This window comes from Branchiostoma belcheri, unplaced genomic scaffold (assembly GCF_001625305.1).
Source record: "Branchiostoma belcheri isolate BF01 breed outbred unplaced genomic scaffold, Haploidv18h27 scaffold64, whole genome shotgun sequence".
Taxonomy (NCBI): Eukaryota; Metazoa; Chordata; class Leptocardii; order Amphioxiformes; family Branchiostomatidae; genus Branchiostoma; species Branchiostoma belcheri.
In genome coordinates, this window is record NW_017804287.1 from 1,415,551 (window position 1) to 1,430,645 (window position 15,095).

Sequence of the window (15,095 nt, forward strand, 5' to 3'; positions counted from 1 at the left end):
TGTTCATAATCAGATGATTTTTAAACACGTTTATTCTTGCATGGCATTCATGCAAGTATTTGAAAGTGTCCTGTTTTGACATTTTCTTGCATATCATGTCTTATTGAAAATACAAACGCGTCTGCAACTCATATTGGCAACGGCAATATTACCATACATATGGGATTGTTAGAAAACAGCCTCCCTCCAGCAATTTTCTCCTGTTAGATACAAAACCTGTTTTAAACACCTGTCTTCAGGAAATGGACAGGAAAACTCCTGCTGATTGTAAAGTTGGGCCTACGGTGCCTTCCGTAAAATGACGCATTCTGTTCATACGCTGGTTTAGCTTATGTCCCATCTGATCAATTACCCTTTTTTGTAATGCCGTCATAAAACGTAATAAAATCAAAAAAGCTGCGGGAACCGCAAATCAAAACCGTTCAAAAAACAGATTCATTTCTTTTATGTCTGTCTAATTGCCGCAGTTTCATTCTAAAGGGCACAGAGAACCCGCTCGGCTCAAAGCAAATTGCTGGCACCCGTCTGCACCTGACGTCACTCCGTTGCCGTGGCAACGCACAACATGGAGAGGCCGGCGTGCGTGGGCGTGACGTCATTAATGACGGATGAGGCAGGTGGTTGCCTAGCGACCGGGAAGATGCGGGGATCCCTGCAAGAAACAATCTTCTTTCATAATAACAACTGGCTCAGGTGCAGTTTTACAACAAAGGACCGAGATCCGGACCCCGCTTTAGTTTCATCTATTATTTCACATCCGCAGAAGCAATTAGTGATTTTCAGAAAATCCCCTTTACGCAAATCAAAACATGAGAAATCTGGGCTACATTCAATCTTATTTCATTTCCGATCTTTAAATATCCTAAAACGTATCCTTACATTTACATAAAGGGCCGTCAAATCATATGCTAGTCTTCCGCCGTTTGGACATTTAATGATAACAATAATAGTTATAATAATGACTATGTATTAAATATACGCAGGTTATAAAATAAGTAAAGAGACACACTCAAATTAGAATGAAGAAAAACAAACTTTTTAAAAGGCGTTTCCTTCTCTTAATGGTTATACACGTATACCATATGTTTGTACTAAAACGTTTCGTTAAGAGATTCTGTTCGATGTTAAAATATAACCTACATGTATCACGTTTCACCACCAATGCTTGACTGTTACAGGATCATATTATATATTAATAGGAGTCATTTTAACATATACATTTCAAGTTAACATCAATTAAGCTTTAAAAATGGGCCTATCAAATCTTGCATCTAATTTTCCAAACGAAACGTTTCTTGAATTTTCCCAATTTTACTCCGAAATCGTAAGAACTAACCATGCATACATAAAAGAACAAAATATAATATATTCGTCACGCTCATATTTATTTGGAATGCCAACCATATCTGCTTTATCACATCAATATGCCTACATATCACACCAGGATGATTGGCACGAAGCTCTGTTGGACGTGTTCTAATATATTTTAGATCCCTTCAGTATTTTTGCAGCATACATCCCCAGTACCGGTGACATGATGTATCCAGCGCGGCAGTGGTTGTAATTTGTCCACAGATGACCCTGTGACGATACTGCTGCTCCATGTAAGCGGGGGTAACCTGAGTGTAACAGGCGCGCGTTATAAATTATTCATGATGCCATCCAAGCGTCGACGCCGTACGTACGGCCCGGCTAGCTCTCACATCCACAGCGCGTCGGCGGCGGACACACGCCGGGCGGTGAGGCGCATCGCACTCCGACCGGGAGACGCCGGCGACTCCGGACGGGAACAGACAACACCAACCCCCGCCGACAACCGCTCCAAGCCATCGGTCCTTTTCCACCTACCGGTTCGTATATGCCTTTATTGTCTTCAAATTTTTTGTGTGTTTACGATTATTCAAGTACACGCGCTAACAAAATGAATATTTGACGAGGTTGTTTGGGGAAGAGATTTGCTGTCGGAGATGTAAGCCTTGCTTAACCTGCTCGCTGTGCAGGGCCCGTGCAGTGTCAGATCGTATATACGTAGTGAGCGGACTGCCCTTGCCATATGGCGCGGCAAACCCAGTAGGAAACTGCCGCATAGACATCTTGCAATCCCGTCTGTCACTAAGCCTGACAGTGTTCATCCCCAGATCCTTACAAGTAGAGCAGTTAATATGTAACTACAACTGTTTCTACCGTAATATTTTTTTTATCGCAATAGAATTATAGAGTACGCGGTTTGAATAGTCGGATTTATTTTATACAAGAAGTAGAAAGGTGATGTAAAAAAAGGATGATTTGGTTTTATGGAGAGATGAATACGATTGTTTCTCGTCGCGATCGTTTGAAGTAACCGGCGCCATGACTAGGTAAACACGGGCGCACATGGTAACCCGTGAGTGGGTTGCCTCACCAAGCGAGCACCGTGTACAGTGTATATCCAGAACCATGTAGGCGCACGGTTCTGGATATCCCGCACGAATCCAGAATTAAGCGTATCTAGGGTAAATCTAGATCTGCGTTCTTGAATACGCGGAGACTATGAGGTACAATGCCTGATCCTATCATAACCCTAAGCCACTGAGGCATACGAGAACCATATAAGCACGATTCTGGATACGATACATGGTGTTTTGTGTTCATGTCCAGCTTTTGTTTTTCGTACTTACACTGCGTATAAATGTAATTTGAAAGATAAACGGGCAGTAACATGTAAATGCATATGTCTGCTAGTATGTTGATTCAAATGAAGCGAAGACTAAAGATTGTTCTGTGCGGACCTTTACATCAAAAGCACTGATTTTTGCCCAAATAATAAGTAAAATATTATATATTTTTCTTTACTTTATTCCTTTATATTAGAATCCTGAACTTTCATTTATCAAAACTCGAACGCGTCTCACAGATAACAAGTAAAAAATTATGATTATAATTATGCAAATCCGTTTGTTATATGGTGCTAAGTGTGATTCATCTTTCTTCTCAGGCTAGGAACGCCGAGTTGTTGTTAGTGTTTACAGAAGCGGTGACGAGAGGGTAAACAACAACAACATGCGTTAATGTGTACGAACCAACGTCCATAGACGCCTGCATTGAGACAGACATGGTAGGCCCATATCTATGTATACTAGTATATACCGCGCTCTTGTATGCACGTATATTGTAGAATACTGAAATGTAGGCGTATTTGATGTCATTGTAAATATTTAGCTTCGTATAACTTCAACAGTCATATATGGTACAGCACCCATGACTTGCATAAATGTAGGTCACTTTAAAGACAAATATTTACCTTCGTGTCCTTGATTTCACTACGCACTTGGTAAACATGGAATCGTTACAGGTTATATTGAGGAAATCCAAGGATCAAACAAGTGTTAATATTGCCATTGCCAAGGAGGCTGTCTTTGGGTGCTTATTTCTGTACAATATAACTCTAGAAGTTGTCGATGTAACCGTTTGACTTCCAAATGTGGATAGATGCTGACAAAACAAGGCGCAATTTCGATTAAAGATCTTCTGGCGTATTTCGATAGTACTGCAGCTGAACTTCCGGTTGTCATATCGTGTTCTTGAGATGCTGTAAAATTCTAACTTCCAAGGCATTGAGATTACCTATTGTCAAGCTAAAAATATCCCGGATCATCATTTAAAACGCAGCCAAACAGAGCAAAGGTGGAAAGTCAATATGTTCATCATTCGCTAAACACACGCTATGATGTGAATTCAGTCAGCATATATGCACAACGTCAACGGGGAAAAAAGAAAGATTAATTGTAAAAACGACACTTTTCAAAATGGCGGCTTTTAACCATAGTATTATACGCATGCGCCTAGACCCGTGCAATGTTTTTCCATTTATTTACATTTCCACGGACTATATGCCAAAGAATGACATCCACTGCTCCTTTTTTTCGTCCTTTTACTTACCTTTTGATATTTGTCAACTCTACCCATCCCCGTAAAGTTTCAAAATGGAATTATCCTTCTTTGAATCTAGATCATTTATAAGATCATTTGTATATAATATGCACACACAGGGCCACTATTAAAGCAATTCATGTATAATCAGTGCACATTATCACGCAGCTAGAGCCAGACCACACAAAGGCATTTGCGTCATAAACGTGTCGTGGGCATATCGGTTGGAGTTGTTGCCATGCCGACCCTCACAAAACATAGTGGCGATGAAAAGCTTGTTACGACAAGTGAGTTTGGATAAAAGCCGCCTTATAGTGCCTTAAACAAGATACAAAAATGATCCATGTGAAAGAAATATATAATAACAGTATGTGTACATAATGAATCTTTCATATCTTATCCGGTGAATGTAATTTAATATACTATTTGGCTTGCATAAAAGTTGACAAGGTTTGGCATTATTACCCAAAGCAGTACGTACAGAATAAAGTAGATTACTTTAAAACAATTCTTTACCTTAAAGCTTGACAAACAGATGTACAAGTAGATTGCAGGGAAAGCTGTGTAATTTCACAAAAATGCCACGTAAATGTAGTTTGTGTCATCATGATTTTACCTTTTGAATAAATGAATGTTTCACTTTACATTTTTCTAAGATATGTGAAAGGGCACAATCGTATTTCCGGAAAAGAGCCTAAATTGCTAAAAAGGGACACGCATTATGACAGAAATGATATTTTGCTTTTTCCCAGGCTTCCAGTTTGTTCCAGTGGCTGTTAGACTTGTTCTGCTGCCGGTCGTACTGCTGTGACTGTTGTCTGGAGAAGAATGAAGACGTCTTTCCTCAGCGCAGGTACAAGTACACGTACGTCTACGCCGGGCGTCATCGCACGTACTCGGAAACCTCCAGTCGGGCATCTTCGACGTCCGAGTCCCGCCGAAGCTCGGCGTCCAGCACCTTATCCAGCAGCCTCGCCGCGTCGTCGGCGGACCGCCGGGGGAACTCTTCCACCGCCCCCGTCATCGACATGCGCCCGATCGAGTTCTGGCCCGCCGGAGCCACCAACAAGGAGTCGGTCCAGCCTCGGAGCAGAGCCAACCGGCTGATGGGCACGAGCGGCATCGTCGACGTCCGGAAGTTCCAGCCGAGGCTCTACGAAGTCGACGAAAACGAAGACGACGACATGACGGACGAGGAGAAAGTGGCGAAGTACAAACTGGGCCAGCTGTACTTCAACTTCCACTACAACCTCATCCACAGCGTCTTCATCGTCACCGTTCGGGAAGCTCGGAACCTGCCGTTTCCGATGATTGGCGACGAATCCCGACAGGACTTCGCCCATTCCAATCCTTACGTCAAGGTGTGCCTGCTGCCAGACCAAAAGAGTGCCAAACAGAGTTCCGTCAAGCCGAAAACGCAGAACCCGGAGTTTAACGAGACGTTCAAGTTCGAGATCCCGTTCCTGGAGGTTCAGAGGAGGATGCTGCTGCTGTCTCTACAGGACTACGACAAGTTTTCCCGCCACTGTGTCATAGGTCAGGTCATCCTTCCGTTGGAGAACTATGACCTCCTGAAGGTCAGCAACGTCTGGAAACCACTTCAGCCAAGTTCACAGGTATGTGAACATTTAAAAACATTTTTATGCTTGCACGTGGTTCCTCTTGTTCCAACTTCTCGGCTGATTTTGGTGACACTGTGACTTTGCGGTAAGTAACTTGGAACCTCAATGTACTGGGTTCGAATACCCTTGGCTCAGCAAAGAAGCTTAGTAACATGTAGCATCCGCCATCTTTGAAAACCTCTTCAAAAGGCAGTCACGTGACCCACGTTTAAGGGCAACACCGGTCACGTGACTGGACAAGGGTGTTGCGCAGCGCTGCGCATGTGTAGATATGTGTGTTTTTGTGTAAAGGTTTACCATCCATTTCAGTCCGAGCTGTGCTGCAGGTCTGAATAATCCCCCGTACGGTAATCCGCAGACTTAGCGTGGGTGTTAACAGCTAAATCTTATATCTGATGATGACGCAGGTTGTGGTTGGAATGGGTGAATATTTACTCTCTACGACTTACTCTAAAGAATAAGTAAATATTGTTGTTCCTGAATCTATCAAATCTCTCTACACTGAAATGGACGCTGATTTGCGAAGTCTACCTCCTTTTGAGGCATCATAAAACGGTAATGGAAACATATATCGGTAATGTGATACATTATAACCGGCACATCCCAATTGCCAGACCTTTCTAAAGGGTTATGGGTAGTAGTGCTCGGCAAAACTTAGGTATATGATTGTCCTGGAAAATAAGCCCACAGTGTTAAGTTAAACACATTTTCTCTTGGAAGGCTTAAGCTTGGGTAATGTGGCTATATCCTTTGAAGTCCACAAGTCACTATTCAAAATGTGAAACGTAGCGAAATAACCATTATATTTATTTGCGACTGGGCCACAGAACACACAGTCCCAGAACATGTAACAGTGACCCCGCGGCGGATGAAAATTAAACTCCACGGTCGGCATACTTCCCTGGCAAATTATTCTCCCTATTTGGCTTAAGTTTGATATTCTTAGCGTACTGCGTCTGGTGGAGACTGACATCCCATCATAAGTCTATTGTTATAAGCACCGAGGTGGTTCCATTTTTACCACAGAAGAGTTGCAAACGATTTGCTTTATTATGTGGTCTGTCTGTGGTGCTGATCTTCTGGTAGTTCTGAATGTTTAATGAGTCAGGACTGTAACGTGTATATATTACGACTGGAGCAGACTCAAACTTAATAACTCACCAAAGGCAATTAATTCACTCACTCACTCACTCACTCACTCACTCACTCACTCACTCACTCACTCACTCACTCACTCACTCACTTATATATACACTGACTAAAAGTGATGGAAAGCTGAAACAAAGAAAATCATGCATCTTAAAATACATTCAGTTATATTAGCTAAAGCCGGTTATTTCTACTTTTCTGCATTCCAATCCACCTCCTTAATTGGTTGCCATGAGTCTCTTACTATATACTTACTATATATAGTATTCTAGTTACTCTTTAAGTAAAGTACAGTTAAGGCCGGTATCGGCTCGATCATGCCCTGCTGCTCTTTTGAAGGTCAAGATTGTTGCCATTTCTGGTGACCCTTGTGGTAATGGGGGATTAGTGACTTGTGTTTATTAATAGCATCTTGGTTAATCATCAAGGTAGATAAAAAGGAAACTGCATTTGTGCATAGCGTACCGTATGGCTATGGTCTGCGTACTTACGTGTTTTTAGTTAAAACATACCAAAACAACAACAACATACTGATTACCTTCAAAATAAAGCATGAAACGTGGAAAAGGTGAAGGCATCCAGGGCTTGTCAATAATTCTTTGGGGAAATGACACTAAGAAGCAACTATCAAATCGCACTTTTGCACAACAAAGACAACAAAAATTTTCTGCATATTATGTTATACTTACTTTGCACCAGAGCAATGTCTTGGAAATGACAGTATTATGCATATTCTTTGACAACTAAGACAGACAGGGTTGTCATCAGACGTCTTACTGCTCGGTTCATGGACCCATCTGCCCTTCTGATGATAACTAATCTGCTCGAAGACAGTTTAATCTGATGGTGCTCAAAATAGATAATGTCATCTGTGGCAACGTCCTTTTGTAAGTACGTATATCAGGGGGATCATCCACATACGTGAGCAAAATGACTCCCATTTGCGCACATGTCTGATACACTCTGCACAAAAAACGATATGTAAGCATGCTTAAATTCTACCCAAAGGTCAGACGTAGGCGTGCTTTTATGTGAACTTTACTATCCCTACACGTGTACGTAAAGATTATCGTAAAGAAAGGGTGAAGGTTTTGAGAGTGACTGATATAGTACCGAGTGCACAACAGTTAAAATTGCTAAGTCTTTGAGAAAACGTTGTAATATTCTGATTATTCTATGATTTAGCTAGTGAGAAGGTAGTGAAAAATTATAGCATAGAACACGGCATATTCGCTTTTGTTTGTCAATCAAAAGATTGAATACTTAATGATATGTATGAATTTGTGAGTAAAAGTAAAAGTAAAATGAAAAAATTGTCTATTTTTTTCTATGATTTAGCTTCTAAGAATCTGATGAAAAATTTCATGGCATACAAGGCAGGTACTAACTACAATGTGCCAATCAACATTTTCTTACACTAATTGGTTGATGAACTATTTCTGTATTGCCGAGTTAGTGTAAAAGTAACCGTATATTGCTCTAACACGTATCTGAATGCAGGTCCAAGTAACCTTGATATCTAATGGTTCAACCGGGATAACATTAGACAGAGGCTTGCACAAAGCGAACTGTGGCTGGCAAAAGTAAGCCTTCCGAGACCTTCTGTGGGCGTGTGGCGCGAGTCGTGCCTCCTGGGAGCTCATTTGTCGGTTTTTCTGTCAGAATGTCGTCTGCGAGGTTGTGGTGTGGGCAATCCTCACAGAACACGTTTTGACCACTTTTGTATCACACAAATCACGCTAAGTGTGAGCTGAGTGGGTGGGGGAGGGAGGAGGTGGGCATGCAATTCTAGGGCAACATAATTTCAGGACTTTTACAAGCTATCTATTGAGCTCGAGTCACCAATGTCTACCAAGGATGAGTTTCTGTTCATAGTGTCATTCTTCATTTCTAATCACAAGTCATTTTTGTTTTATTGCCAAAAAGTTTCTTTCTTTACTCTAACGTCAAGCTTCCAGTAGCCTATTATTCAGTCTATCGTGGATTCCCTTCGGGGCTAGACGAGTTTTCCGCCGCAGGCTCAACTAGAGCACTCGGTCATTTTTGTCGCCGGGACTCCAAAAGCTTAAAACTCCTACCGAGTGTCTGGTTCAGTCGGGCGGAGAAGAACTTCTACAGCCCCGAAGCGAGCCCGCCGATCCACGACGAATAAATAGATTTCCAGAAAACCACTGTATCTGTAGCTATGTATTCGCACGGACATTTCCATTGATGTATATTGACAAGACAGAGTAGACACTTCTTTAGACCGCAATTCGAAGTGACTCTCTCCACCCACGCTCGTAATGGGGGTCACATAGGCAAGCTCTTAACTTTCCCGTCTACTGAGTGACTTTGTGCACCAGTACTGTTTGATGATAAGCACTGTAATGAGTTTTTGGTGTCACTAAGTCTTAAGGATTGAGCAAGAAATCCCTGAAGATGCCTTTCATGTGTACTGCATTAAGTTCGGTTGTGTATCAATGTATAAAATACTAGCTAAGGTTCGTGATTTTCAAAAAATAAAACTGAACTGAATTGAACTAAACCGAACTATAGACAGCAAATTCAAGATGGTAGTCCTCGCTTTCACATCCGGGACCTACGGGTAAACTGCCCGGATGTAAATGGCAGCATCTAGTTAACTGATAGGTAAAAATTTCTTTACTTTTAAATGAAGGCAATGAGCCCCTTCTAACCCGCAGATTCTCCATCAGTATATTTTTTGTCTGCATTTTTGTTATGTATTGTTTACTGCACTTGCAGATGCAAGCATATATCGAAAGCCCCTAAGAAGCCTGGTAACCAGGCTAGGTAGATGGCTGTACTTTACATGGATGTTGCTGATCACGAATGTTTCTGAGTGCTTTTAGTCGTTCCCAGAGAAAAGTACCCGGTGGCATGAGAGCCGGATAGGCGGGAGAAGTGGCCAGACTAAGTACCCTTCCCGTTTCTTACATCCCGTGAATCGAAATTTGTTCCAAGCGGACAGAAGTGAATACTAAATTTTAGACAAATAAGTCAATTTTAGAGGGTTGTAATTCGACGGTAAATTCACAAAAAAATTCCCCCAAATCATTTTAATGAACCTATTTCATTAGAAAAAAAAATTATGTCTTGATTGACATTCGGTGACTATTGATGTATTGTACTTTGGTTTACTTTCGAAAATCAGCATACTTACAAGTCGGTGAAATGCACTGTAACATTTTTCAATAAATGATAGATACATGAAAATTGCTAATGATTTCCAAGCATATCTATTACATGCCGTACATAGATAAAACCAGTTTCCAATTTGTAGTCAGACATCTGCACTGCTTATTTCAATCCTCGGGAGGATCCTTCGCTTGGCGCCGTCTTCTGATCCAGATTTGCTGTGCCACGATAATGTATTCAAATCGTCTTATAACCAAACCACTAGTGTATTAATACGCAAGTGTGGGACGTTAGTAATATATCAGCGATATCTGCTTTCCGCAGTCTTTATTTAATATGAAATGTCAAAAGTTCTATTAGGCTCTGTAATTACGAATTGCTACGTCACTTGCAGTTATAAATTGTACTCCGATTCCGAATGCGTGGGTAGCAATTTTTAAATAAAAATGTAAGATAAAAAATGAAATTCAAGTCTAAACAGACGTGAAGCCTGGGTGATTGGGAATATTGTTCAAAAGTAAGGAATGAATGAGTGAGTGAGTGAGTGAATGAAAGAATGAATGGATGAATGGCTGGTATTTTATTGATCGTCTAAATTAAATTGTCTATCTTAAAACGTCCTGAAACAGAGACACCGCCGGCACGTCATGATGATAAAATACGTGTCTTGGCATTTAGATCTACATTTAGATCTACATTAAGATTTACATTTAGATTTACATTCAGATACATTATCTAGACCTACATTTAAATATGGCTGATTTTGAAATCTCAATGCGCCTATTATATGTATAGCGATGGCACTGGCGATACTCAAAAGATTAGATGATACTTTAATTCTGCTGGCTGAACATGTCTCGGTCTACTTTAGTTCGTCCAGGCAGGTAATCTGGTACAGACGCCAGTCTTGCCCTTGGCATCTACCTTCCTTACTCACCGTCTATTTATACAGAAGGCCGCGAGCTGGTCTGGTCGTTGACAGATGGGGTAATATGTATCAGAAAATATACCATATGATAAGATACCCTGACTTGCCCAGAAGCATATAAAGGTTGTCTATCATTTACAATGCATGTAATGTTTGCTGTAATGAGTTTTATACTTGATGACAGTTAGATGATCAATTGAATGTAACTCTCAGAAAATGTTTCCAGGTTGATCTGAAATTAAAGGTAGTCATGATCACTTTAAACGCTAGGTTGTGTGTAAATGGGGTCACAGTCACCCTCTTGGCTGGTTAAACATACTGGATCAAGTTAGACGTAAACGTTGCATGTGTATGGTGTTATGATTAGGCGACCATAATTACATATGCAAATTAAAATTTTCCTGACAACTTCCGGGTTTTACCGTCCAACATGGCGGACAGTACTTACGTCATTGTCACGTCACGTGAGTGCAAAAACCATAATATATAGGTACATTATCAAAACATAGATGTTTACTCATTTCGCAGCTGAGCCCTGATCGTGGCGACGTGCTGCTGTCCATCAACTACCTGCCCAGCGCTGGCCGTCTGAACGTTGACGTCATCAAGGCGAACCAGCTGTTACAGACGGACATCATCGGCGGCTGTGGTACGGCTGTCCGTCTGTCCCTCTGTCTGTCCGTGTCAGTCCGTCCGCCTGTCCCGTAGTGAGAAACGGATGTGGTATGACGTCATTTCCGTGTCTGCATGACCAGCATGCTTTGCGGTGTCTGTTCGTGTACTTTGACAAACAATCTGACAGGTTGCATAGCATTGCAACCCGAAGTCCAGTCGATTTAAAGCTTAATATTACACCCCAATATGGTACACACAAATGCTTAAAAGCAAAAGCACATACTAGTATTGTCATATGCATTTGGCTAAATTCTAAATACCACTAATATTTTCTAATTTCACAACAAAATCACTGATTAATTAGGCAAACATGTAACGTTATATGTCACTGATGAAAAGTAGTGACAGTCTTCAAAATCTATCCAATAGTTATCCTTATGTTATATGTCTTGTCCAAGGAGTGTTTAAATATTTCATCAAAACCTTTATTTCAAGTAGGATGTTTTAAGCTACTTTAAAAAAAAGCTTAGCTATTTTTCTCTTTCGCTTGTAGATCCGTTTGTGCGGGTGCAGATGGTGGTAGGAACCAGGCTGATTAAGTCTAAGAAGACGTCCTGTAAGAAGAACACGATCGACCCCGTCTTTAACGAGTCTGTCAGCTTCAACGTCACACCTGACGTACTGGATGACGTCAGTCTCGTCATCACAGGTGGGTCACGTGACTTTACTCTTCTGATAAGTACACCAAATTGATAAGTAAGTTCACCGAATACTCACTGCAACGGTCTCTGCTGGACAAGCATACACACAAACCCACAAAGCTAACCATAGTCCCATTATTATGTTACATAACTCACTCTGTAAGCTTGAAATAATATGAACCATATGCATATGATTGATGTGTTACCGATGCATTATTGTAGACAAAATGCCCACATACAGTTTAGAGCGTTCACAGTACTAGTAGCCCAATATACAAGGCACACGTCGATCGAAAGTTTAATTTGGTAAGCCAGTTTTATGTTCTGCGTATTTTAGGCCACACCAATTTAATTTGTTGGTTCTCGGATTTTTTCAGAAAAAATATGAAGCGACAGGGCGAAAAAAAATAAAAATAAAAAAAACAGGTCTAGGCATCCTATTATAGCCCCAAATGCTACAATATGAGCCATGAAGTCAACAAAAAAGGCTGGGTTAAAAGTATAAATTTTGAACTTTTAATCAAACCACTGCATTGATAGATGGGAAAAAACTGTAACAACTAGGAAGAAAAGGAATTTCCTCAACTGTTGGGGACAAAATATGAGCATTTTTGAGTTGATTCAGAACCAGAATCTTTTTTTTTTTTTTGCAAATCAGAAAAAAATGAAGAGGCGAATCCGAGAACCAACAAATTAAATTGGTGTGGCTTTAAGTAGACGTGTAACAATATGACAATATGTTTCTTCTTCCACATTTTGCCCAACCACGTAGTGTGGGACTACAACTGCAAAAGCAGAGACGACTTCGTCGGTAGGTTCGTGCTGGGGCGCCACCCTACGGGTGCGCAGGAAACTGCACACTGGGAGCGGCTGCAGGCATCACATCGGTCGCCAGTGGCGCAGTGGCACACCCTGAAGTCCCGGTCGGACTGTGACCAATGCTCTCTTGCCTCGGTCGCTGCGTCCACGCGATGACTGAATATAGCTGTCAATCATTAGCCCTTTAACCAATAAGAGAAAGGCAATTAGCAGTTCAACCAATGAGAGAACGGCACTTCCAAAGAATGGCTGCAAATATCTTCAGTTTGTCTGTTTTTATTTTGTATGTTTACGTCTCAGCGAAGGTGGCCGGCGGGGCTATAGCTTAAACAGAACCTTTGTGAATTTTGTGATTCAAGGCTTTACTAACAATTTTCATTGCTGTAAGTGACTTAAGTCCAATGTAACCAGGCACAGAGTTTGATTTGTCTTTTAATAACCAGACACAGTTCAGGTGGTAAATTGTAATTTGGGGGTGTTAATAGGATCTTGTGAATATTGAGTAACATTATTGTAAAATTTTGTATACTTTAGACAGTCATATTTCGTCAATATTTGCCTATGATTTTGGGGTTTGGGTATATCCACATGTTGGGGCTTATACAGTTAGGTTTTAATAGCTGTTTAGTGTGTATCATATTGTTCTGTTTGGTATCAAAGAATGGATATTCTACTGGGTCAATGACGCTTTTTGTACGTATTGCTCGCTTACGTCTTGCCGCATGGTGGCGTCGCGCCAAGAATGCGGTCCCAAACGCGACAAGTTGCCGAAAGGTTGGCTTGGTCAATTCTTTTCTAAAGGTTGTACTATTATAATAACTTACCACCCTGCCAATTCAGGAAGATGTAGAGGTGTTTTTATTATTCTTAAGGACAGAGATGTTTCGCTGGTTAGTAAGTACTAATAATCTAGAAATTTCGTGTGCGTGCGTTTATCACTCTTTTACTAATATTAATATATGTATCATCATACAGTCTTTGTATTTATACAATGTCCGCCAAGCACGTTTATATTCATTCAAAACAAAGCTGGAGAATATTACTATCAGGATTCTCAAATTAAAGAAACATGTGTCATATAGTTATCCAAGCGGAACCTATAAAACAAGCAAAACAAGAATATTCCTGGATTAATGGTAGAACTCTTTCAGTTCAGATTTTCAGTTTTAAGAGACAGAGTTTTACTATTAGTAAAAAGTATGAAATGTTGAGAAACGTAAGGTTTTCTGTTGTAGGAATTGTATTGCTGTCTTCCTTGTACAAAGAAATCAAAGATAACTCATATTCCAAGTAAGAACAGTGTAACGACGCCGCTCTGCGGCGGAATACAAAACTACAATAAGGATTATGTTAAGTATCGGATGATATGATTTTTTTTTGCTACAGGACACTAGACAAATATTGATATGCGTAGTAATCATGGAAATCGTTATGTCTGCCTAACAAAAAGATTAAATAGGACTTGTACCATACGAATGTATTGTTTACATAGATTTGAGAAAAACAACGTGTTTTCGGAAAATAAACTACAAGGATTACATCCCATATTGTGTGTACATTCTCTCAGCCAGATGGGGCAAGGTGAATTACTTCTTAAGTAAAATACATATACTCTTTTGTAAGCCGTTTTCGGTTATCTTAGTAGTTTAAAATAGCCAATCGTTTTATTTGGCCATGCTTAGAGTATTTTGGCCACCTATAACAATTTTTTTCCCGACGAGTTTTCGTACTGTCTCCTTGAAAAAAAGATTAACTTTTCTCGGACCTTTGACCTAACTTCCTATCAGTGTCATTGACATAGTTACCATCATGTGAAAATAACGTCGAAAATATAAGAAAAGAAACAAACCGAAAATAAACCCTCCGTCTACGTGAACGAAATAACTATTTTGACACCATGCAACCACATACTGTTTGATTTATCATCTATAATATTTGCTATGACTAATATGAACTAATAACGTACGCAATGTCAGCTGTTGTTTATTACGCATGATCTATCTAATTAATTTTATTCTCTACTGTTATTATTTGTCAGCAGGCAATGTCTAATTAGATCGCAAATTGGATCGCTTGGGAAATATTGTCAGCAAAAATATCATATTTTTATGAGAATATTACACAATTATTCTCTTCAGGCAAATTGTTTATAGGTAATAACGCAATGTGGGAATAATTAACTTTTTATGGTGATCATGAAAATCTTTCACACAA

At 40.3% G+C, this 15,095-nt stretch overlaps 1 protein-coding gene across 1 annotated transcript; it reads left to right on the forward strand.

The window, feature by feature from the left end:
- Nucleotides 1–1,749: 1,749 nt before the first annotated feature.
- Nucleotides 1,750–14,105, forward strand: LOC109483316 (synaptotagmin-17-like; the record flags this gene model as incomplete). The annotated part of the gene is given in 7 exon segments (XM_019786307.1): nt 1,750–1,782; nt 1,784–1,832; nt 4,360–4,382; nt 4,662–5,525; nt 11,275–11,395; nt 11,915–12,070; nt 12,835–14,105. Coding segments are annotated over 7 exon segments (1,449 nt in total), but the record flags the coding sequence as incomplete, so codon positions are not given.
- Between the last annotated feature and the right edge of the window lie 990 nt (nt 14,106–15,095).